Here is a 25,550-nt window from a genome sequence, read left to right as displayed (position 1 = left end):
CTACCCACTCCACCGGGCGTCCTATCTTCTCTGCGTGGCTTGTCTTTGGGGCTCCCTGAGATTTGGTGGAAATTGTTGGGGAATCAGCAAAACCGAAGCACAGTCAGCTCCTCAAAAGGGAATGTTTTCCTGGGCCTGTGTCTTCGCCGCACCGCTCCATCCTGGACCGGTTTCCTAGCCAAGTTGGCACGTTGCCTCGGCTGCGGCAAGCTCAGAAGGGACTTGGCAGCTCTGCCTTTTACCCAGAGCGCCGCCAGTGCGGCTGATGTTTTTCACTGGGCCCCGGCCTGAGAGATCGATGGGATGGCTGGCTCTCTCCTGATGGCGATGGGAGCTGTCTGTTCAGCCAGCTCCCGCAGGTCAGCCCTAATGCCCGCAGGGTCAGCAGGACCAGCAGGAGTGAGTTGAGGCGGGGCGGGAGGGGATCCGGGCACTGGCCCCGGCTGCCTGGCTGGCTGTCTCTCTCTGCAGGAGCAGGTGCCTTCTGCAGTGGGCCCGGGGTTGTGACCCAGGTTTGTATGGCAAATGGCTTAGGCGTTTCTGCTCAGAACCGGGGAAGTCTCATTTGTGCGACCACAGAGGTGGGCACCCAGCGACTGTCACCTGCCCCTGTCAGCCATGTGGGCACCCCTCTATGCACTCTGCTTTTGGTCTGTTCAGTGGTAAAAAAACAACAACAACAACAACAAAACAAACAAACAAACAAAAACCAAGGCCAGAGGCTCTATTCAAAATGATTTATTTATTATTTCTTTTATTTATTTATTTGCAGTACCAGGGATGGTACGCAAGGGCATTCTACTTCTGAGCTACACCTCCAGCCCTATTTTTTATTCTTTATTTTGAAACAGGGTCTCACTGAGTTGCAGAGGGCCTCACTAAGTGGCTGAGGCTGTCTGTGAACCGCGATCCTCTGGTCTCAGCCTCCCGAATGCTGGGATTACAAGTGTGCGCCACCACGGCTGGCTCATAATGATTGTTAGATACTAGCTCACATTTATTTTGAGAGTTGGTTCCTGTGAAGCCCTTACCCCAGTGCCAGGGACACCGTGAGTGCTCAGAGCACCCTGGTGACTGTGGTCGCTACGTTCCGGGCACCGTGCTAAGCCCTGACCGCTCTACAGGGCTCGGCGGTGACTCTCGAGCTGGATCGCCTGGCCTCGATGCCCGGCTTCCCACTCGCTTCTGCGATTTAGCTTCTCTGTGCCTGGCCTACTCCTTTGTACAAGAGGTATGCTTGTGGCACCTTCTCATAGGGTGATAGGACGTGATGATTCAGTGAGTAAAGATGGCAAGACAGCCAGCCAGACAGCCAGCCAGACAGCCAGACAGCACGTGTTAGTGGTCGGTATTACTTACGCCAGTCGGCTTCATTCCTGCCTCTGTCTGGAATCTTCTTCCTGTGGCTTTCTCATCCTTTGGGATGCAGTTTAAAGAGCACCCCCTCAGCCAGGCGTGGTGGTGCACGCTTGAAATCCCAGCATTCGGGAGGCTGAGACAGGAGGATCGCGGTTCGTGGCCAGCCTCAGCTACTTAGTGAGGCCCTCTGCAACTCAGTGAGACCCTGTTTTCAAAATAAATCATCATAATACAAAAATCGGGCTGCAGATATAGCTCAGAGGTAGAATGCCCCTTGGTTCCATCCCTAGTACCACAAAATAAATAAATAAATTAATTAATTAATATAAAGGGTTCATGGCTACCCTCAGCATAGTGAGGCTTTCAACAACCCGGTGAGACCCTGTTTCAAAATAGGAAGGTTTCAGCTGGGCGTGGTGGCGCACGCTTGTAATCCCCACGCTTGGGAGGCTGAGAAAGGAGGATCACACGAGTTCGAAGCCAGCCTCAGCTACTTAGTGAGGCTTTCAGCAACTTAGTGAGACCCTGTTTCCAAATAAAATATAAAAAAAGGTCTAGGAGTATAGCCCGGAGGTAGAAAGCCTCTGGGTTCCACCCCCTGTACCACCAAAAACAAAAACAAAAAACAAAATAGGAAGGTTTCCATGACCACCTTATTATACTCAGACCCTCCACTCCTCCCCACGCCCCGACCCATTGCTAGTTTATCCTTTTTACACTTATTTGTGTTCCAGCTCTGTCCTAGGGCGTGGTTCCGGGAGGGCAGGGAACTTGTCTGCTCTGGTCACCGCTTGCCTGCCACACCCAGCAAGGTGCTTGTGCAGAGTAGGTGCTCAGTAAATGAGGACTGCAGGACTAATCCTCAGGGCAGCCTTGCTCTACTCCACTGGAGCAGATCTGAAAACCTCTCTGGACAGGCCTGCCCGGCGTGGCAGGGCACTTTATGCACTGCACGGAGGCACCTGGATGAGGAGACCCCTGTGGGGGGGCGCACGATCCGGGCTCGGCTTGCACATCTGTGAGTCCTGATGTGGGGCTGCTTTGGCCCAGAGCAACCCCTTTTGTAATCACCATGAAGCCGTTATCCCCATGGCAGGGCTGGGACATTGAGGGGTCACATGCCTATAAAGGCAGGAGTCAAGATGTCAACTCGACCTCCAAGCTGACCCAATTCCACTCTTCATTCACCCCTCATTCATTCATTCATTCATTCATTCATTCATTCATTCTCTCACTCGCCGCCCCTGCCCGTGATGGAGGTGGACCATGTACCCAGTCCCCAGCACTCTTCACTTCTGTGGGAACAGACCTGAGACCCAGCGTGGCCACCAGGACTCACTCTCATGCTAGTCCTGCTGTTTAAGGTGGGCTCCTCAAATGGGGGGGATTCTGACCCTTTTGCCCTTTGTCAACCCCAAGATTCTGCATCAGGATCCCTTTCTTGAACCTCAAAGAAAAGAAGCAGGCAGGGCCCAAAGGACTGGAATTGCATACATTTTTTTTAATCGAAATAAGTCAGCTTCCTAAGTATTGCTTTACAGGTTTATGGAAATCAAGTATTCACACCACTCACATTTTCAAAAATATATTTCTGGCCAGAGGAGCCACATGGCAGCGCTCCAGCACAGTGTCTCAGTTCTGCCAACTCGAGAAAGAACAGGCACCTTGATATGAATCAGCCAAAGCCCTGCTCTCAGCCCCCACCGTGTCCCCAGCTTCTCCTTTCGAGTCCCTCCCTAGATCAGCCGCTGCACCTAAGGCCAGCCTCGGGCTGAGCCCCGCCGGACTTATGACTCAGCGGGCATTCAGGGGAGCTGGGGGCTGCTTTGGTGCGTCCTGGGTTGGGAGGGTCCTCTCCAGAGGCCAAGTGGGGGGAGCAGGTGCAGCTGGGGTTGAAGTGCAGGGAGGCAAAGTGGCTGGGTTCCTGCAAACATCCGGCGCAGCTGCGGAGAGGTAAGCCAAGGCCAAGCCCTCTGGGCCACAGGCGAGGTCGTCGCGTGCCAGTGCCTGGCCAACCTTGGCGCTCAGTCCCCTTCTCTCCTTCCACGCTCTCGGGTTGGGACGGGAACCTCTTGGTTGGCACGAAGCTTTTGTGGGAAGCGGGCCTAGCGGGAACAAAAAGGGGGCATTACCGACAAGGCGGCGCTGCCCGGCCACCAGCCTGGGACACCAACCAGCAGGCCATCCGAGGCGCGGGGTGGGGCAGGGAAACTTCCCGCCATCCCTCGAATTTGGGGAGCCACCTGGAACCCCAGATTCATGCCGGGGTTGTTCTTCTGGAAGTTCTATGACAAGCTCTCCTTCAAGAGTTTGCTCAGGTTCTAAGAGACTGTGGACTGGAGACAGGAGAAGGGATGCCAGGGGAGGAGAGGGGAGGGAGCCGCGTGGGGTCACGCAGGGTTGGCCTGCCCACTGGAGTCTCCCGGCAGCTGAGCTTGGCAGCTCCTCACACCCTGCCCGGAAGGTGTCCTGCTGCCGGCAGGAAGCCCCCCCCCCCCCATTGCCAAGCTTCTCGGCAGCTGCACTGGCTCTTCCTCCTGGGCAGAGCACCATCCCGCAGCCCAGCCCCTAGCAGCTCCTGGGTTTCCATTCCCTTCTCGGTCTAGCTGGGTGTCTGCAGCACCTCCATCCCAGGCCCACCCTCCTTACCTCTCCTCTGAGGCCCGCCCTAGTTCTAAGCACACACCTGTAATCCCAGTGCTTGGGAAGCTGAGACAGGAGGATCACGGGCTCAAAGCCAGCCTCGGCCACTTAGTGAGACCCCATTTTCTTTTTCCTTTTTTTTGTGGTACTGGGGTTCCTGGAAACCCTTCTACCTTCAGGCTACACTCCCAGACCTATTTAATTTGGAAACAGGGTCTCTTAAGCCAGCACAGCTGGCTTCGAACCTGTGCCTCCCAAGTGCGGGGATTACAAGCATGTGGCATCATGTCTGGGTAGAGACCCCATTTTCAAAAAAATAAATAAATAAAATGGTGCTGGCAAAGCATTTTATTCTTTCTATAGACTTCATCGATTATCAAATGCAACCATTTTGCTAAACGTGCATTGTGAACTGCTGTTTGACAGGGCACCATGAAATCGGGGCAGGACAATTTTTGGATGTGGGGACTCTTGGGTGTTGCTTTTTTTCTTTTTCTTCTTTGGTGGTACTGGGGATTGAATCCAGGGGCTCTCTACCTTTGAGCCACACCTCTAGCACCATCTTATTTTTTTATTTGAAAACTAGTTCTGCCTAAATTGCTGAGGGCCTCGCTAAGTGGCTGAGACTGGCTTTGAGCCTGTGATCCTCCTGTCTCAGTCTCCCAAGTGCTGGGATTACAGGTGTGCGGCACCACGCCTGGCATGGGCACTGCACTTTTAGCAGCTCCCTGACCGCTAAGTGCCAGTGTTGCGTCCCATCTATGTGAAGGTTAAAAAGTCCCCCAAGCCAGGCATGGTGGTGTACACCTGTAATCCCAGAACTCTGGCGGCTGAGACAGAAGGATCATAGGTTCACAGCCAGTCTTAGCTACTCAGTGAGGCCCTCCACAACTTAGTGAGACCCTGCTTCAAAATAAAGAATAAAAAACAGGGCTAGGGCCGGGCATGGTGGTGCATGCTTGTCATCCCTGCGCTTGGGAGGCAGACAGGAGGATCGCGCAGCTTTGAAGCCAGCCGCGCGCTGGCTTAGGAGACCCTGTTTCCAAATAAAAATGTAAAAATAGGTCTGGGAGTGTAGCCCGGAGGTAGAAGGGCTTCCAGGAACCCCTGTATCACCAAAAAAGAAAGAAAGAAAGAAAGAAAGAAAGAAAGAAAGAAAGAAAGAAAGAAAGAAAGAAACAAACAACAGGGCTAGGGGTGCTTGGAGATATAATGCCCCTGGGTTCAATCTCCAGTACCGAAAAAGAAAAAAGTCCCCACTCTGTTTCCTAGGGCCGCCTAAGTGGACAGAACTGTGTCCATTGAGAGCTGTGCACCTCTCCAGTTTGCAGACTCAGGGATGTCAACCACAGGACCACGATCCAGAAGGCCACTGCTTCCTGAGCTGCCCGGCCAGGGCCTGCGGCAGTGCCCATGGCTGCCATCCACAGGGCCGGCCCCTTTGCTGAGGTCTTTCTTCCTCTGCCCTGGGAGCCTGCTTGGCCCCAGGGCTGCCAGTGCAGGCAGAGGATGTTTCCTGCAGGGGATGGCCAAGGAGGTGGTGAGCAATCCTCCAGGCATCCCCATGTTTTACATCCATTCTGGCTCAAGACTGAGCCTGGGCCCACAGAAGGCACCAGCTCAGTGGCACCCCCACTCTTCTCCTCTCCTTTTCTGCCCTGTTTCACTTCCCGCTCCCCAACAGCAGTTCCTGGGACCCCCTCCTAAGTGGACAAGGTGCTGGAACCACATGACAAGGCCGCACTCTGGCCTTGTGACTGCACACAGCACCCCGCAGAGTCCCAGGTGCTGCGAGTCTGGTTCTGAGTCCGGCTCCGGCTCATCTGCACAGGCTTGGCCCAGCGGGGGCTGGTTTTTTTTTTTTTTTTGTGGTACTGGGGTTCGTGGAAGCCCTTCTACCTCCGGGCTACACTCCCAGACCTATTTTATATTTTTATTTGGAAACAGGGTCTCTTAAGCCAGCACGGCTGGCTTCTAACCAGCGTGATCTTCCTGTCTCCGCCTCCCAAGCGCAGGGATTACAAGCGTGCGCCACCACGCCCAGTGGGGGCTGGAATTTCTAACACACATCTGTCCTCACTGTGTTCCTCTGCCAGGTCACCTTCTATCGATGGCGTGATTCCAGGTGTCCACTATCTGGGAATATCCTAAAGTTCCTCTTTCCACAAGATTTCACTTTGTTTTTTATTTTTATTTTATTTTTTGCGCTACTGGGGATGGAACCCAGGGGCTCCTCTGAGCTACACCCCCAGCCCTATTTTTTAGTCCTTTTTATGTTTGAAACAGGGTCTCACTGAGTTGCGAAGGACCCCACTAAGTAGCTGAGGCTGGCCAGCGTACTGCAATCCTCCCGTCTCCACCCCAGAATGCTGGGATTACAGGCGTCCACCACCATGCCCAGGCTCAGAAGATTTCACTTTGAAAAAAATGATTTGAAGAAAACAGCCATTGAAATAATACTTGGGGGCGGAGGCGGATAGAGCAGAAAGCACCACAGTCACCGAGGCCTGGGACACCTGATCCTAGCTGGCCCCACTCACTCCCCAGCCGAGAATGAGGCGGCCCAGCAAGGCAAGGCCCTGCCCAACATCACACAGCACATAGCGCCACCAAGGCCTGAGGCGCGACCTCAAGGGTCAGCACGTACAGCTGGGAGATGTCCTGGGATGCAGCCCAGCTCTCACCTGTTGCCCCCTCTGGCTGTTGGAGGTGAAGCAGCTGGCTCCTCTGACTTGCTAGTGCTACCTTGACAATCCCTGGTGACAGTGGCCGTGGCAGCTGCTGATTACCTGTACCCAATGCTTGGATGCATGCCTTAGCTCCTTTATTCCTCAAAGCCACCCTCGGAGGCAGGGTCCAAGGGGCATCACCCCTACATTTCAGAACATAAGGGAGCTGTGAAGGCTACGGGGCTCAGAGGCCATCTGATCCTCCCCAGCAGGAGCGCCAGGCTGAACTGCCTGCCAGAGCTGCAGCTTCTGGGATCCAGGGCGGCGGGTCCCCACCCTCTGGCATGTTTGTCGGACAACCCATTAGCCGTAGCTGGTTTCTTCTTTCATTGAATTCCAGGCCATGCCGCAGAGCTGGACAGAGGGCGGGGCCAGGTGGTTCCTTTCTACTGTCAGAGTGACAGTGTCTCAGCTCGGTGGCTCCGCGGAGAAGCCGCCTAGGTTGGGATTCGGCTTGCGTGAGAAAGCAGTGGTGCTCTGGGGTTCCTTCCTGCATCTACTCCCTCCCCGGCGAGCCACCGATCTCTCTTGAAACGGGATGAGGCTCACCTCAGGCGGCTGTCCTGCGATCCCCAGCACGCAGAGGCCTCGGGCACCTTCCTGCCCTCCTTCCTCCCATGCTAGTTCCCGGCTAGAAAGCAGCTGCAGCAGCAGGGGGAAGACTCCTCAGCGCTGAGCCCCGGCACTTCTCCACAGAGCTCACCTTCTACAATCCCACGGCTCCTTCCGCTTCTCCGTTTACCAGACGGCCCCAAACTGGCTAAGGACAGCCACAGCGCCACCCAGGCGTGACCTGCCATGCCTCGCCGTCTGTGCAGCTGTCTGGTCCTCCAGTCTGGCAGCAGGCTGCGAAGCATCAGGGCCTCCCTCCGCTTTGTCTTACAAACAGGAGCAAGGGCATGGCCAGGGTCCGGCCATCTCCCTGGTGGCTGCACAGGTGTGGGAAGGGAGGAACTGCTGGTCTCTGCGAGGGTCCTGTGCCCAAGGGATGCCGTACCACGAAGAAACAAGGGCCGCTTCCTCAGGCCCGAGTTCTGACCTGTATGCGGACTGTGGAATCTCACGAGCTGTGGCCGTGTGAGGGTGTGTGGTCTACGATGAGCGTCCAGCTGGCCACCGCCAGGACTCCAGGGCCTTCCAGCAGGGCAGCGTCGGCCCAACCCCTTCCTGAGTCTCCTCACATCCGAGACCCAACTGAACTCTATCTCATTAGCGCCGGTTACACCTCCCCTGTTCCCAATGCTTGGGCCAGAGTGTTCCAGATTCTGGAATATTTGCAGAGACATAATGAGATTATCTTGGGGATGGGATCCAAGCTATCTAAATACAAATTTCACTTAGGTTTCATAGACACCATAAGCACATAGGCTGAAGATAATTGTGGACATCATTATTATTATTATTTTTAGTAGTAGTAGTAGTAGTAGTAGTAGTAGTAGTAGTGGGGATGGAAGCCAGGGGCCTTCTATCTCCGGGTTGCAATCCCAGACCTATTTTATATTTTATTTGGAAACAGGGTCTCTTAAGCCAGCGAGGCTGGCTTCGAACCTGCACGACCCTCCTGCCTCAGCCTCCCAAGCACGGGGATGACAAGCGTGCGCCACCACGCCCGGCTGGACATTATTTTTTGTGCATCTGTCACGTGGTCCAGTGTGGGCCTTTCCGCTTGTGCCCTGTTGGAGCTCCAAGCTTTGGATTTTGAAGCATTTCGGATTTTTGGATTAAGGATGTTCAACCTGCTTTTTAAAGCAACACATTTTATTTCAAGTTTTAAAGGGGACCTTAATGTCTACTGAATAAATTAAAAAAAAAAAAACCCAGCAACATTTTCATAAATAGAAGGCACTGCTCAAAGCAGTAAGGATGAAACCACTTATCCTAGGGCACTACCCCCTGCCTGCATAACGGAGCCTGGAGCTGGTCAAATGGGGAAGGAGTGAGTGCCCAGGAAGGGCAGAGCAGCACAGGCCAGGCTCCCTCTGCCGCCTCCTGGCTGCCCAGCTCCCTGCACAGCACTGTCTTCAGGGAGGCTTCTGGCGGCCTGATGCTGCCAGCTCAGAGCTGGGCATCCGGCTGAGTCACTGACCCTCCACATGCCTCAGTTTACCTCCCTGTGTCAATGCGCTAATGAGCCCTGCCCAGCCAACTTCACAAGGGGACGCTCAGGGGAAGCTGATGTGGGAGAGGCAGTTATTTTTAACCACCCAGCCAAGTCCCTGCAAGGAAGGAATGCTGGGAATGAAGCCCGGCCCTTGGGGAAGTCCCAGCAGGACGGCGCGTGGGCCTGGGCAGCTGCGAGGCAGTGGCCTCAGCTGGAGATCACAGGTGCTACCTCTGGCCTGCTCTGAAGGCCGTCCACAACACATACACACATCCCTGGGTACCGGCCTATAGGAGAGGTGGCCGGGGAGGGGAAGGCTCTCCGGCCGAGCACCTCCTCTGGGTCCCACACACCACAGACACAAACCACATCATTTATTAAGTGCTAACTGTCCGTAGCTTAACAGACACTGCATTGGCATGAGCCCTTGGGCAGGGACTACTATCATTCCCTCTTTAGGGAGACGGGAACAGGCTGAGGGAGGTAAAGCCACTTATCCAAGGGGTTGGTGGTGCTGGGATTTAAAGGCAAACGTGTCTGGTTGCAAAGCCTCTATGCAACAATTTTAGGGTGAGCATGAGGTGGCTTTAAGTATCATAACACACAGCAGGCAAGCAATTCGCTTTGCAGATCCTGGCTGCCAAGCCTTATCGTCACTCCCAGGAGAAAGTTCCTCATTGGTGCTGGTATCTCTCGATTGCCCAATAGCTGCTCAAAAGAGAGAGCAGGCCACTGTTCCTGTGCCTTTAGCAGGCTTTGGAGTTTGGCCAGAAGTGAATGACTTTAGCACTTTCTTTCGTGTGAGTGTGTGGTACTGGGGAACTAAGTTACAGAGAGCCTCACTATATTGATGAGCTGGTCACGAACCTGTGATCTTCTTGTCTCAGCCTCCCAAATACTGGAATTACAGGTGTGTACCACCTCGCCTGGCTGGCTTAGCACTTTTTTTTTTTTTTTTTTTGCAGTACTGGGGATGGAACCCAGGGACATTCTACCTCTGAGCTACAGCCCCAGCCCTATTTTTGATTCTTTATTTTGAAACAGGGTCTCACTGAGTTGCAAAGGGCCTCACTAAGTAGCTGAGGCTGTCCTCAAACCATGATCCTCCTGTGTTAGCCTCCCGAATGCTGGGATTACCAGCAGGTGCCACCATGCCCAGCTTTAGCGCTTACTTTTATCTATGCCGAAATATTGAGGAGTAAAGGAACATGTCAGCAACCCATCTTCAAAGGGTTCCGTGCAATAATCATATGTATATGTATATATGTGTGTATGTGCATGTTCATGTATGTGCACAATGAAAAGAGAGCTTGCTCGCATGGCGGACGGGATCAAGACGTCAATCCGCGTAATTGATGGATATGGGTGAAGTGTGTATGAAAATTCTTTATACTCTTCTTCTCTTCTTGCAATTTTGCTTTAGGTCTTTTTTTTTTTTTTTCTTTTTTGCAGTACCAGAGATGGAACCCAGGGGGTCATTCTACCTCTGAGCTACACCCCCAGTCCTGTATTTCAGTCTTTTTATTATTATTTATTTATTTATTTGGTGGTACTGGGGTTCCTGGAAACCCTTCTACCTCCGGGCCACACTCCCAGACCTAGAACTATTTTTTTATATATTTTTATTTGGAAACAGGGTCTCTTAAGCCAGTAAGGCTGGCTTTGAACCTGCGTGATCCTCCTGTCTCCGCCTCCCAAGCGTGGGGATGACAAGCGTGCGCCACCACGCCTGGCAGTCTTTTTATTTTTGAAACAATATCTCACTGAGTTGTGAAGAGCCTAAGTAGCTGAGGCTGTCCGCAAACCGCGATCCTCCTGTCTCCGCCTCCCAAGTGTGGGGATTACAAGCGTGCGCCACCACGCCGGCTTTAGGTTTTTAAAGACAAATTCAGGAAAGAAAAAAAAAAGGAGTAAGAAATGCATATGAGTTGGGCATGGGGGCACGTGCCTGCAATCCCAGGACTTGAGAGGCGGAGACTGAGGACAGGTACGAAGCCAGCCTCAGCAACTTACTTAGGGAGGCTCTCAGCAACTTAGTGAGATACTGTTTCCAAATAAAAAATAAAATAGGCCTAGAGGTGCAGCTTGGTGGTAGAATGCCCCTGGGTTCAATTCCCAACACCACAAAAAAAAAAAAAGAAAAAAAAAAGAGTGCATATGAGACAGACCTGGTAGAAACTGTGAGCTGGTATTTGAGGAGGGGGCTTGAGAGACCCTCCCGAGGGTGGGTTAGACAGGCTCGGCTGTCTAACACAACTTGTTCCCTTGCCTCCCTTTTCTAAGACTCAGTTTCTCCACTTCTGAGAATAGAATGAAGATGTCTGCCCCTTTCATTGTGATCTTGGTTGCCCAAACGCAGACTATGCTCTCAGAAGTTGCAGGGGGACGAAGGCAGATGAATCAGAAATACAAATGGGAGTCGAGAGTGCTTCCTGTCTTAGTTCAGCAAAACAGACGCAAGGGATGAGGGTGTGAGGTAGGCAGGGCCTGTTTTCTTGGCTGGAATCTCCACTGGTGTTAACTCAGGGCCCAAGGAATAGGGCCCTGGCACCTCAGCTGCCCCAAGACACACTGGGATCTTCTGTCTCACTGTGCCCATGTCTCCACGGAAGGTGTCAGCTTCTGAGCCGGGCGGCGACATGCCCAGCCATGGTATCCAGCCGACACCACACACTGGCAGGCAGATCAGGAAGGAGCGGCCTCGGCTGAAGAGACACTGCAGCCTGCAGTAAAACAGCCCGATGGCCAGGCTGCCCTCGGCTCCAAATCCTAAGCCGCACCAGGCCACGCGGCCCCTGGCAGCTGCCTCCCCATTTCCAGTCCAGAAACAGCGCCTGTCTCGCAGCACCCCATGTGCCAAGAGAGGTCTCAGCACCTTCATTAGGAACCGAGAACTGGAACAAATCAATACAGCTGATCTGCCTCTCTGGGGCGCGAGGAGTCTCCTGGTTCAGGCCAGCGCAGCACCCTTTCTCCGGGGAAGGAGGGAGCTCTCCATTCCCTGCTCCCAGGCAAATTGCACACCGGCCGTGCGGGGCTCCCGACCTGGGACCCTGGAGACCGGGTGGCAGGAAAGGTCTCGAGTGTGCCGGGGCAGGATGGCCAAGTGGGAAGTGTGATGAGCGGACCGCGCCTGGACCTTCCCTGCGCTCAGGCAGCTGGTCCTCTTTTGTTCATCATGGGGCATAAATATTCATGCACAGCGTGTGTGAAGGTTTACACATTTACACGGGCCGTGCGCAATACTTCCCTTTGTGCCTGGTCACGGTGACAGCAGTTAATATCAGTTTATCATTTACTACATCCAGGACGGTCTAAGGCTTTATCCTCGCAACAAGGGCAGATGGTCATTATCCGTCTATTATAGGGGAGGGAACCGAAGCGAGGAGAGGTTGAAGACCATGCCCAAGGCCACAGCTCGGCCTGGGACTTGAACCCAGGTCATCTGAATCTAGGGGCTGCTCTTGGGCTCGAGCCGATCACTGCCTCAACTAGATGCGCAGCAAATGACAGGAGAGGCTGGACTGTGTGGGGACAGAAAGCAAGGGACTGAGGGAGGAGCAAGGGTAGGCGCCCTCTTCACGAGCCCTCCCCGGGCCCCGCGCTGGCAGGTCCGGAGCCCTTCAGGAGTATTCCCTGGATTGGCTCGTGCGGGACACGTGCCCACAGGAGAAAAGCAAGCGAGGGCACGACTGACCCATCTGTTCCTTTGCTCATGGGAGGGGCCCGAAGGTGAGGCTCTGTCCGTTCACCTCTAGCTCTGTCCCACAGGGTTAACTCCTGGCTGGTGCGGTCAAGGTTCCCCAGCTTGGATCTGGGGGTGGGGAAAAGGAGTAGGGGGCCAGAGTGGCTCCCACTGCCCCTGCCCCATCCCACCCCATTTCCCAGGGTCATGCCCTGTCGCGCCAAGCGCTCTGCAAGGGTGTCCCCAAGAGACTTCCCGGTTGGTTTTTGCTCAAACAGAATTTGCTGCAATATATGTCAACGCATTTGGGCTTTCGTTTTCAGCTCAGAACATGCCAATGTTTTCATTTGGAAGCGGAAGTGTTTCTACCGATGTGGTAAGATAAAATAAGATGTTCTTCACCAAGTTACACCGTCTGAAAGTCAAGTGTTCGGCTGGGGGACAAGGACTCATCTTGGGATCGTGGTGTGTGTGTGGGGGGCTTGTCCGTAGCCTGGTGGAAAAACCAGCAATGTTTGTTGAGCGACTGAACACACGAATATGTGTTAAGGGCCTAGAACGAGGGGTGGCGCATGGTCAGCCGATATTCAGTACTGATCCCGAATGATCCCGGCGGTTCTGCCCCTGCTGGGTGTTCTCAGCCCGTCTGGATCTCCCTGACTTCACCAACCCGGCCTCACCCAAGCCTCCACCTTGGGCTGAGCACGTAACGGCTCCTGACTAGCCTCCCCGCTTGCCGCTGGAGCCCTTTCTGCCCAACGCCACCAAAATCACTGTTGCAAACTATAAGTGGGGTTGTGCCAGCCCATCTAACACCTCCAATGGCATACTGTGCTGCGTACTGTGTTCCCTGCCGCCCACCCCGGCCTCTCGATGGGTGCTCTCCAGCCAAACTGGAGTCCTCTTGGACACTGGACACACCAGCTCTCTCCTGTCTCAATGTCTTGGCATGAGCAGGCCCCTTTGCCTGGCTTGCTTTTCTATTTATTTATTTATTTTTCTTCTTCTTCTTCTTCTTCTTCTTCTTATTATTATTATTATTATTATTATTTGCAGTACTGGGGATTGAACCCAGGGGCATTCTATCTCTGAGCTACACCCCCAGCCCTATTTTTAATTCTTTATTTTGAAACAGGGTCTCACTAAGTTGCAGAGGGCCTAAGTAGCGGAGGCTGTCCGCGAACCTGCGATCCTCCTGTCTCAGCCTCCCAGTACTGGGATTACAAGCATGCGCCACCACGTCCGGCTTGGCTTGCTTTACTCTGGATCCGTGTCTGGCTCTTCTATCTATCTGGGGCTCAGCTCAGATGTGCCGGGTCCTCAGAGAGGCCTTCTCTGACCCCCAACCCTAATCTCGTCTCACTCGACAGAGGGCATCTACCAGGCACCATTGGAAAAGCTGAGGAACAGCAGCAGACACCGCAGGGGAACCTCGCGGCCTTCTTGCAGAGGACTTGAACAAATCTCATCACTTTGGGTCCCCACTAGTCTTCTCGCCAAGTGCAGGAAGGCCCGGGCTGAGTCCTGACTGCGTACTGTGTCCTCTCCCCAGGCACAGGACTGAACAAGTAAACATCTGTTCCATCAAAGAATGGATGGATGGAAGACAGGCAGGTAGGCTGGGGAGGAATGCGGAGCAGCTGGCTCTGTTTCCCATCTGGCACCTGGCTCTCACTGAGGTCGCACCGAGCTCAGCTGAAGCTTTCTTCAAAGACTCTTGCTATTGACCCTTCAGGGGGACCCTGTGCCTGCCTCTAAGCTCCACTGAAGAGGTCCTGCCCCTGCCCCGCATCACCCCCTGCAACAGTGCCCCCCAAATCCCTATGCCGAGACGCTGCTCCCAATACTATGGTATAGGGGTGGGGCCCTGGGGCAGTGATTAGTCCTGAGGGTGGAGCCCTTGTGAATGTAATTGGTGTCCTTATAAGCTATGAGGAAGAAACGTCTGTTGTTTAGACTATCCAGTCTATGGTGTTCTATTATAGTACTGGGAATTGACTAAGACGCTCTGGTAGAGCAGACGACACAGGAGAGGGGTAAACAGCCTGCTTGGGACGAGTGGCTCTAGTGTCTGTTTTCCAAAAGGAACCCTGCCCAACGACTCAGCAACTCGCTTCCCTCACGTGAGGCCGTCAGAACTCCAGCCTCCTCCTGCCCCAGGGCTCAGCCAAGGAGTTCCTGCCTGCCCCGTGACCCCTCAGTGGACAGCTGCTGGACTGCCTGATATAGTGTCTGTCTCTCTCATCTAGTCCAGCTGCTTCTCCTCTTCCTTGCTGGGTCACTTTGGCCAGTCTCTCTCCTCCCTGAACCCTCATTTCCCTACCTCTACTTCCCGAAGCTCCTTGGTCGGAGCCCAGAGTCAGGACTTTAAGAGCTCAGCGCAGCTGATCTTGTGTTCCTTTTTCCTGCAGACCCAAAAGCCTCTTGAGAACTCGCAAACACTGCAGACAAAGGCAGCCCCAGCACCAACCCCCCAGCCTGCCTCTTCCGTGAAGGGAAAGCAGTCTGTGAAACTGGCTGCGGATTTCGCCCTGAAACCTGACTCCAAACAGCAGCAGAGCCAAGGCCAAAAGGAAGTTCCGGGAGCAGGGCTGACGGTTTCCGTGGCCCCGGCTGCCCAGTCCTTCAAGGGCCACAGTATAAAGGAGATCGATGCCTGGCTTCCTACCTCTTCTGACACCCCCAAGCCTATCCTAGTGAGAACCCAAAATGGCAAGGTCATCATTTGACTGGCTGAAGCTGGGGGGGGGGGGGGGAGCTGATAGCTCTGCCTCAAACAGATTCGGGTGCAAAGGCTTTTTCCATAAGCTGCAAGTTTAAGTTTTATAGCTTACATTTGAGGAAATGTAACTTGGGCCCTGGGTCCCCTCCCTCTTCAACAGCTGTCCCCTTGGCTGGGGGAAATGAGGGCCTAAGAGGGGTCTGGCCATTCCTGGAATCCAAGGAGGTGGACAGGAGTCAGAAGCTTGGAGATTTGTGTCTGGCCTGGGGGCTCCTCCTTCTCCCCTACCCCAACCCACCCTGATCCCGAGGGCACTTACAGGCCTTGAAGCCGGGGAGGGTCTCCTCCTGGGGTCCCATCCCGGTCCAGACAGTGCCCCCAACCAGGAGCGGTGGCATGATCTGGGCAGCTGGTCCAGGCCGGGGTTGCGGGTGGTGGAGGGGTGGGGTGAACAGTAGTCAAGACCCTATTCCAAGTATCCATCGAAGACGTCCAGCTCCGAGTCGGCGTCGTAGAGGCCGGAGCCAGGGTCGGAGAGCACGCCAAGGTCCACAAGCGCCTGGTCCAAGTCCTCGGGCAGGAAAACGAGGCCCACGTTGAGGACGATGTACTCCATGAGGAAGGCGTAATACAGGATCAGGACATTGACGAAGAACAGCCCCACGTAGAACATAGAGGGCGGCAGCGGCGGCTGCACGTAGGAGACCAGGGGGCCCAGAGCGTCCAGGTGGGCTGCGACCCGGGCGCCGGGCATGCAGGGGGCGACGGGGGCGGCGACGGCCGGGCGGTCCCAGCGACCTCAGCCGCTGCGGCGCCCGGGCGGCCGGCGAGGGGGCAGCTCAGCCATCCAGGGGCACCCCCGGGCTCGACCGCAGAGGCGCTGGACCCCAAGTGGGGTGCGGCGACCCGGGTGGACACTCCCTGAGCTCCGAAACGTGCAGGGCGGCTCACCGCGCCCTCGGATGTGCCCACACGGCCCTCCGGACCCGCGGGGTGGCGAGGCGGCGCCCCCCTGGAGTGGCCAGCGACTGTCCGGCTCCCTCGGTGCAGGCGCTGTGCAGCGCCCCCGGGCCGTCGCAGCGCCTGAGCAACCCCGCCGCGGCTCAACGTCCGGGGCCCGTCCGGGCGGCCGCCTCTCCCACTGGCTGCGGCGCTTCCTCGAGCCCCCTCGGCGCCCCCGCAGGCGCAGCGCCCATGGCTGCGGCCGCCGCGTCGCCCTCCCGGTAGCGCTCCGAGCCCCGCCCCCGGAGCGGGCCTGCGCTCATTGGCCCGCCGCCGCCAGCCCGCGCTCATTGGCCCGCTCGGCGCTCGCGCTCATTGGTCCGAGCCGCCCGGGGGCGGTACTAATTAGCTCCGCCCCTTGGGGGCGCGGCGCTCTCTTCTGAGTTGCTTTCCCAGGATGGGGTCTGCGCTGGGATTTCAATTCGGTCTCCTCGTACCGATCCAGCGGGTAGGGCTTGGGAAAAGAGATCGAACCCGATGCAAACAGGTGTAACGTCAGGCTCTAAGAGTTGAGGTAAAACCGCGGGCATCCTCTGCGCTTTGCTAGACTTGGGTATGGCGCCTTACCTCCTCCGGACTCAGTTTCCCCAGTTTAAAAGGAGGCCGGCGGGGAGGGGCGGCGGACCGGCCCACTGAAATCTTTTTTTTTTTTTAATTTATTTTTTATTGGTGCAATGTATTCATACATCATAGTGGTATAAATAAGATACTTTTGTAGACATACATGCACACATCGCCCAGTTAGCCCCTACCCGATCCCCACCCCATTCCCTCCCCATCCCTCCTTCCCACGCTTGGCTTAGTGGTTGACATCTAGTATTATAGCAATTTATACAATATTAACATTGATAATCTCACATAACAGTTTCATTTGTCTGGTACCAAACTTTTGATGACTTAAAGATAACATTTCAATATTTCTTTTTGCTTTCTTTCTTACCAGAGAATATTTTTTTTCTTTTTTTTTTTTAGGTGAAACTATCATACATTTATTTATTTATTTTTCAGAAAAAAAATCTATCCTGATATGGAATATGGGCTCTAGATACCCAAAACAGTCTCAAAGAAGAACAAAGCTAGAAGATGTATATTTTCTGATTTCAAACCATATAAAGCTACAATAATTGAAACAGTGTAGTACTGTTCTAAAGGCAGAAATATAAACCATTGGAGCTAAATAAAAGCCTAGAGATAAATTCTTCCATACATTGTCAAGTTATTTTTGACAAGGTTTCCATGAACTTTTGGTGGAGGAAATACTAGTCTTTTAACTAAATATTGTTGAAAAATAATAATAAATGAAAAATAATAAAATTGGACCCTTACCTAACACATATACAAATATTAACTCAAAATAGATAAAGGACCTAAATATAAATCTTAATACTATCAGCTTTTAGAAGAAAATCTGGGTCATAAAACCTCACAACATTGAAATTGGAAGTGATTTCTTGGATATGATTTCAATGGCACAGGCAACAAAAGGGTAAATAAACTCCCTTTAAAAATAAAAAAATATTGTATATCCAAAGACAATGTAAACAGAGTTAAAAGTTACTGATGCTCTTCCAAGAGTTCCTCCTATGACCCATTTCTCCCTAACTCTCACATATTAGGGAAAGCATCTGATTTCTTATTTTTTGTGCCTGACTAATCTCACTTAGCATAATGTCCTCCAGCTCCATCCATTTCCCTGAAAATGATGTAATTGAGTTTTTTTTGATGGCTGAGTAAAATTCCATTGTGTACATATCCCACAGTTTTGTAATCCATTCATCTGTTGATGGACATCTTGGCTGGTTCCATAGTTTGGCTATGGTGAATTGTGCAGCTATGAACATAGATACACATGCATTAGTTTGATAGTTTGGTTTCTTTTCTTTTGGGTAGATACCCAACAGTGGTATTGCTGGATCAAATGGTAGATTTGTTCCCATTCTTCTGAGGATTCTCCATACTGTTTTCCAAAGTGGTTGCACTAATTTGCAATCCCACCAACAATGTCTTAGAGTTCCCACTTCTCCACATCCTCGCCAGCATCTGTTGTTGTTTGTGTTTTGAATGATGGCCATTCTAGTTGGAGTTAGGTGAAATCTCAGGGTAGTTTTGATTTGCATCTCTCTGATTGCCAGTGATGTTGAGCATTTTTTCATGCATTTATTGGCCATTTGAATTTCTTCTTTTGTGAAGTGTCTATTTAGTTCATTTGCCCATTTTGTTATTGGATGTTTTGTTTTCTTAGTGTTGAGTTTCTTGAGTTCTCTGTATATTCTAGATATTAGTCCTCTATCAGTGGTGTAGGTGGCAAAAATCTTCTCCCATTCTGTTGGCTCTCGATTGAGATTCTTGATAGTTTCCTTTGCTGAACAGAAGCTCTTCAGTTTCATGCAATCCCATGTATTGATTCTCCTTTTAATTTGTTGCGCTTTTGGGGTCTTGTTGAGGAAATGTTTGTCTGTGCCTATGTGTTGTAGTGTTGGACCTATGCCCTCTTCAAGGAGCTTCAAAGTCTCTGGTTTAATTTCCAAGTCTTTGATCCATCGTGAGTTGACTTTTGTACAGGGTGAAAAAGTGGGATTAACATCCAATTTTCTGCATATGGTTAACCAGTTTTGCCAACACCATTTGTTAAAGAGGCTATCTTTTTTCCAGTGTATGTTTTTGGCCCCTTTGTCAAAAATCAATTGGCTGAAAGTGTGTGGACTTGTTTCTGGGTCTTCTATTCTGCTCCATTGGTCTATATATCTGTTCTTTTGCCAGTACCATGCTGTTTTTATTACAATGGCTTTGTAGTATAGTTTAAAGTCAGGTATTGTGATTCCTCCTGCGTGGTTTTTGTTGCTGAGAACTACCTTGGCTATTCTGGGCTTTTTGTTATTCCAGATAAATTTAAGGACTGATTTTTCTATGTCTGTGAGGAATGATCTTGGTAGTTTAATGGGCATTGCATTAAATCTGTAGATCAGTTTTGGGAGTATGGCCATTTTAATAATATTTATTCTGCCAATCCATGAACATGGAAGGTCTTTCCATCTTCTAAGATCTTCTTCGATTTCTTTTTTCAGTGTTTTATAATTTTCTTTGTAGAGATCTTTTACCTCCTTGGTCAAGTTTATTCCTAGGTATTTTATTATTTTGTGGGAGATCCTGAGTGGAAGTGTTTTCTGAATTTCTTTTTCAGTGGATTTATGGTTGGTGTACAGGAAAGCTTCTGATTTTTTAAGATTGATTTTGTATCCAGATACCTTGCTGAATTTGTTGATCAGTTCTATAAGCCTTTTGGTTGAGTTTGTTGGGTTTTCTAAGTATAGTATCATGTCATCTGCAAATAGTGAAAGCTTGAGTTCTTCTTTTCCTATTTGTACTCCTTTGATTTCCTTTTCTTGCCTTATTGCTCTGGCTAGAGTCTCTAGTACTATATTGAAGAGAAGTGGTGATAGTGGACATCCTTGTCTCGTTCCAGTTTTTAGGGGGAATTCTTGAAGTTTTTCCCCATTTAATATGATGTTGGCAGTGGGCTTATTGTAGATTGCCTTAATAATGTTGAGATATGTTCCTTCTATTCCAATTCTCTGCAGTGTTTTTATCATAAATGGATGTTGAATTTTATCAAATGCTTTTTCAGCATCTATTGAGATGATCATGTGGTTTTTGTCTTTGATTCTGTTTATATGATGAATTACATGGATTGATTTTCGTATATTGAACCAGCCTTGCATCCCTGGGATGAACCCTACCTGGTCATGGTGAATGATTTTCTTGATGTGGTTTTGAATGCGTGTTGCTAGTATTTTGTTTAATAGTTTTGCATCCAAGTTCATCAGAGATATAGGCCTGTAGTTTTCCTTCCTTGAACTGTCTTTATTCGGTTTGGGTATTAGTGTGATGTTGGCTTCATAGAATGTATTTGGGAGAGTCCCGGTTTTTTCTATTTCCCGAAATAGTTTGAGTAGTATTGGGATTAGTTCTCCTATAAAGGTTTTATAGAATTCACTTGGGAAACCATCTGGTCCTGGGCTTTTCTTTGATGGTAAGCTCTTTATTGCTGTTTCAATCTCTTTAATTGTTATTGGTTGGTTTAAGTGTTCTATATCTTCTTGACTCAGTTTAGGAAGGTTGTATTTATCTAGGAAGTTGTCGATTTCCTCCAGGTTTTCCATTTTGTTGGAGTATAGTTTTTCAAAGTAGTTTCTGATAATCCTCTGGATTTCTACGCTGTCAGTAGTAATGTCTCCTTTTTCATCCCTTATCTTCATAATTTGGGTTGATTCTCTCTTTTTTTTAGTTAGGTTGGCTAATGGTTTATCAATCTTGTTAATTTTTTCAAGAAACCAGCTTTTAGTTTTGTTGATTTTCTGTATTGTTTTTTTATTCTCTATTTCGTTAATTTCTGCTCTAATTTTAATAATTTCCCGTCTTCTGCTGGCTTTGGGGTTCAATTGTTCCTGCTTTTCAAGGGCTTTGAGGTGTGTCATAAGGCTATTTATTTGAAGATTTTCTGTTTTTCTTATGTGAGCACTCAGTGCTATAAATTTTCCTCTTAATACTGCCTTCAAAGTGTCCCAGAGGTTTTGATATGTTGTTTCTTTATTTTCATTTGTTTCTAGAAATTTCTTGATTTCACCTCTTACATCTTCTATGACCCATTCTTCATTCAGAAGTGTGGTGTTCAGTCTCCACATGTTTATGTTGTTTCTCTGAGTCTTCTTATAGTTGATTTCTAGTTTCATTCCATTATGGTCTGAAATGACACAGGGAAGTATGTAACATTTTTTAAATTTGCTAGTGCTCATTTTGTGTCCCAGGATGTGATCTATTTTGGAGAAGGTTCCATGAGCAGCTGAGAAAAATGTAAACTCTGCTGTAGTTGGGTGAAATATTCTATATGAGTCCAACAGGTCCATTTGGTTAATGGTGTTCTTTAGTTCTGAGACATCTTTACTGACCCTTTGTCTGGAAGATCGGTCTAGTATTGTGAGAGGTGTGTTGAAGTCTCCCAGTATTATTGTGTTGGGATTTATGTGTGACTTCATATCACAAAGAGTTTGATTTATGAAAGTAGCTGCCCCTATGTTTGGGGCATAGATGTTGATTATTGTTATTTCCTCTTGCTGGACTATTCCTTTTACCAGTAAGATGTGACCTTCTTTGTCTCTTCTAATAAGTTTGGGTTTGAAGTCTAACTTGTCTGATATCATAGTTGCTACTCCTGCTTGTCTTCGAGTACCATTAGCATGGATTACCTTGCTCCAGCCCTTTACCTTGAGTTTGTTCCTATCTTTACTTGTAAGGTGTGTTTCTTGTAAGCAGCAGATGGATGGATTCTGGCTTTTAATCCATTTTGCCACTTTATGTCTTTTTATTGGGGAGTTGAGGCCGTTTACATTAAGTGTGATTATAGAGAGATAATTTTTAATTCCCAACATGTTAAGATCTTATTTCTGTTTAAGATACTGTTTATTCTTCTTTGCTTAGTTGTCTGCTGGATGGGAATTCTTGTTTCTTTGGTTCTGGCGTGTATTACCCATTTCCTCTTTGCAGTTAATCTCCTTGAGTATTTTCTCTAGCGCTGGTTTTGAAGACATAAATTCCTTCAGTTGCTGTTTGTCATGGAAGCTTCTTATTTCCCCATCTAATTTGATGGATAGTTTTGCTGGGTAGGAAATTTTTGGCTGGAAGTTGTTTTCTTTCAGAGTTTGGAATATGTTACTCCAAGCCCTTCTGGCTTTCATAACTTGGTTTGGGAAGTCTGGAGTGGTTCTAATTGGTTTGCCTCTGTATGTCACGTGGCCTTTTGTTTTTGTTGCCTTTAAGATTCTCTCCTTGGCTTCCACATTAGTCATTTTGACAATTATGTGGCGTGGGGATCCTCTTCTCCAATCCTGTCTAAAGGGAGTTTTACAAGTTTCCTGGATCTGTGTATCGACCTCTTGCTCTATGTTTGGAAAATTTTCTGCTATTACTTCCTTGAAGAGATTGTTGATCCCTTTGGTTTCACCTTCTTTTCCCTCCTCTATTCCAATTATTCTTAGGTTAGCTCTCTTGAAATGGGCCCATATTTCTTCAATGTCAGATTCCTGCTGTCGGGTTTTTTTTTCTAAATTAGAAACTATGCGTTCATTTTTAGAATGATCATCTTCAAGGAGCGAGATTCTATTCTCCATGTGGTCTAATCTGTTGTTTATACTTTGGATTGAGGCCTTTACTTCATTAATTGCATCCTTTATCTCTTTTTGACTCTCTCTAAATTCTTTTCGAAAGTCCTCTATTATTTCTAAAGTTATTTTCCTAATTTGATCTTCTAGAGATCTTTGGATTTCTGTGTTATCAGATTCTGATGTTGTGGGGTTGTTGGCATTCACTGCTCCATTGTTATTTCTCTTTCCCATGATTTTGGAAGTTTGTGCCTTCTCTGGGTTCTTCCCCGAGTCACTACGAGTTCACTTAAGATGCTCTGGGTCTCGTGTCTGTGGTATCTCAGTCACCACTACTCCTTAACTGGTTTGTATCACAAAGTCTCAGACCCAGGGAGTCAATCAAGGCTGCTTAGACCGTGGGGAGTGCCAAGTTGGGCGTTCTCCAGTGGGGAGTTGTGACTATGGTATGATATCTCTGCCACTGCCACTCCCCCCCTGGGCTGCACTGCTAAAATCTCCGACCCAGGGAGACTATCTGCGCAAGTCCCTGGGAGCGCAGTACTGGGATTTCTTCCCTAGGGGTCACAATTTGACTCACGGTTATTGAGTGCGCTGATGGAGCTGTAGTGAACTTGGTGGATTCGCTGCTGCCGCCACTGGCAATATGGCACCACTGCCACGCCCTTGGCCGTGATGCGGCGTATTTCTTCTCTGGTTTTGAACTCCGCTCTGAGTCCCTGCCAGTTGTGCTGTGCTCGGCCCTTGGGAGCTTTAGATGTTCCCTGCACCAACAAAACTGCTGACTGCCGCCCGGCTGTTCAGCACCTGCTCACCTCAGCTCGCTGTCAACCGCTCCTCTCAGGCTCCTGGTGGCTGGTTGAATGGATTGGTCTAGGGCCGTCCGGTGAACTCACCACTGCCGCCAGCAGTAAGACGCTGCTTCTGCGTCCTAGGCCGCGAGGCCAAAGTACCTCCTCTCTGGATTTGAGCTCTGTTTTGAGTCTCCCTCCTCTCTGGAGCCTGGTGCTGCTAGGGGAGATGTAGGCCGCTCCGCTCCGGCCGCTCTGCGCCCGGCTCTGGCTGCTCTGCACCGCGGGTCTGGCCACTCCGGCCGCTCCGGCCGTTCCGCAACGCGGCTCTGGCTGCTCCGACTGTTCTGGCCGCTCCGCTCCGGCTGTTCTGGCCGCTCCGCTCCGGCTGTTCTGGCCGCTCTGCTCAGCTGTTCTGGCCGCTCCGCTCCGGCTGCTCCAGCCGCTCCACTCCGCGGCTCTGGCCACTCCGCGCGGCCGCTCCAGGCAATCCGCGCTGCGGCTCTGGCTGCTCCGGCTGTTCTGGCCACTCCGCTTGGCTGTTCTGGCCGCTCTACTCGGCTGCTCTGAACCGCGGCTTCGGCTGCTCTGCACCGCGGGTCTGGCCACTCCGGCCGCTCTGGCGGTTCCGCGACGCGGCAGGCCGCTCCACTCTGCAGCTCCTGAAATCTTGAGTATTTACCAAACGTCATTGAGTTTCTCCTACCCACTGGTTTCTCTGCTCATAAGACACTAGTGTACAACCTTCAGGGCACTGACATTGCCCGAAGCCCCTTCCAAAGCAGATCAACGAACCTTCACGTCGAAAGCTGCGCTGAGCTGGACGCTTTAACGCGGTGTTTGATTGGAGCTAAACGAGGCGGTGCATGTGTGAGGAAATGGAGGTGCGGACACACGGAGGGGCCCTGGAACCTCTGGGCCTGCGTGTGTTCCTTTGGAGGTCAGGACCTGCTCATTGTTCTTCAGGACTTTCTCTTACCCCCTCCAGATGAATTACAGAGTAAACCATTAGCTCTGCACTGGTCTCCATTTCTCTAACACTCATTCGTTTACTCTGCCAATATATATTGAACACCTACTATGTTCCAAACCTTATTTTGGGGAGAATATTTGCCCCTGTCCCAGTTCTTTTCTGAGCACAGTTAATAGGACACTATTGGCCTTAAATAACTATGAGAGTAGCTGGGTGTGGTGGTGCCAGCCTGTAATCACAGCTACTCTGGAGACTAGGGCAGGAGAATCGCCAGTTTGAGGCCAGCCGGGGCAACTCAGACCCTGTTTCAAAACAACATTTTAAAAGGGCTAGGGATGTAGTTGAGTGGCAGAATGCTCACCTAGCATGTGTGAAGTCCTGGGTTTAATCTCCAGTACTGCAAACAAAACAAAATCAGCCACGAGAGTAGAAATGAGTGAGTAAACAGGCGGCGAACAAGAAGTCCCGCCTCTACCAAGCTGCCCACTTCTAATCTCCTTGGCTCATGTAGGAAGCCAAGTGTTTCCTTTTTCTTTTAAACGTGATGGTTTAAGAAACAGCATGGAGTCTGGATGAAGACCAGAGATGTCCTCTGAAAGCACAGGAATGTTCAATCTGGCACATTGCTCTTTGCAGCCCTTTCCAATATACATATATATTAATTGAAGCGAAAAAAGGGGAAAGGTTCTGAGGACAAACAAGGCTGTTAGCAATTTGGTACCGTTTTGGTTTATTCGGCGATGAAAATAAGGATGCCTGGGCTTGAACTCTGGTTCTTCCACTTATTAAGTCCTTGACCTTGGGCAAGTCAATCGCTCTGTGACTCAGTTTCCCGGATGATAAAATAAGGATAATAATAGTGTTCAGTTTATAGGGTGGTTGTGAGAAGTAAATGATTTAATGCACGCAAAGCGCTTAGGATAGTATCACATAGTATGCGCCGTGCAACAGCCGATCTTATCTTTATCATAAAGATAGTAATTATAGGTATCTTAGCGACTTTTCCGGACGCCTCTACAGCGAGCCCCGGCTCAGGGATCCGCCCACCCAATCGCCGCAGCGGCCTCTCCCCTCTCGCCCCGCCTCTTCCTGGGGCCGCGCGGTGCATGCCGGACCTTGTAGTCCGTTCGCCGAGTCCTGCGGGCGGGGCCTCGAGGGCGTACTGCATTTCCCAGCATTCCTCGTGGCGGCGGTCGTAAAGCGCGGCGGTCGAACGGCCGGTTCCGGCTGAATGTCAGTGCGGGGCTGCGAGCCGGGGAGGAAGGTGGTTGGCGGTCCCTCCGCCACCTCCGCCGCTGCCGCCTCCGCTTGTGCTGCCGCCGCGGGCGCAGGGCCGCTCGGCGGGTCGGGCATGAGACCGTGAGGCGAGCGACGGGCCTGGGCCGCCGAC

General features: G+C 50.8%; 1 protein-coding gene across 1 annotated transcript; it reads right to left on the bottom strand.

Moving 5' to 3' along the window:
• Positions 1-15,705: 15,705 nt before the first annotated feature.
• On the bottom strand, positions 15,706-15,993 carry DEXI (Dexi homolog; the record flags this gene model as incomplete). The annotated part of the gene is made up of 1 exon (XM_080702300.1): positions 15,706-15,993. One exon carries the CDS (start codon positions 15,991-15,993, stop codon positions 15,706-15,708), a length of 288 nt encoding a protein of 95 aa, XP_080558426.1.
• Positions 15,994-25,550: the final 9,557 nt, after the last annotated feature.

The sequence above is a fragment of the Muscardinus avellanarius genome (assembly GCF_963383645.1).
Source record: "Muscardinus avellanarius genome assembly, chromosome: 10".
NCBI lineage: Eukaryota > Metazoa > Chordata > Mammalia > Rodentia > Gliridae > Muscardinus > Muscardinus avellanarius.
The sequence above is the reverse complement of the archived record's forward strand: the minus strand, read 5'-3'. Positions and strand labels throughout refer to the sequence as shown.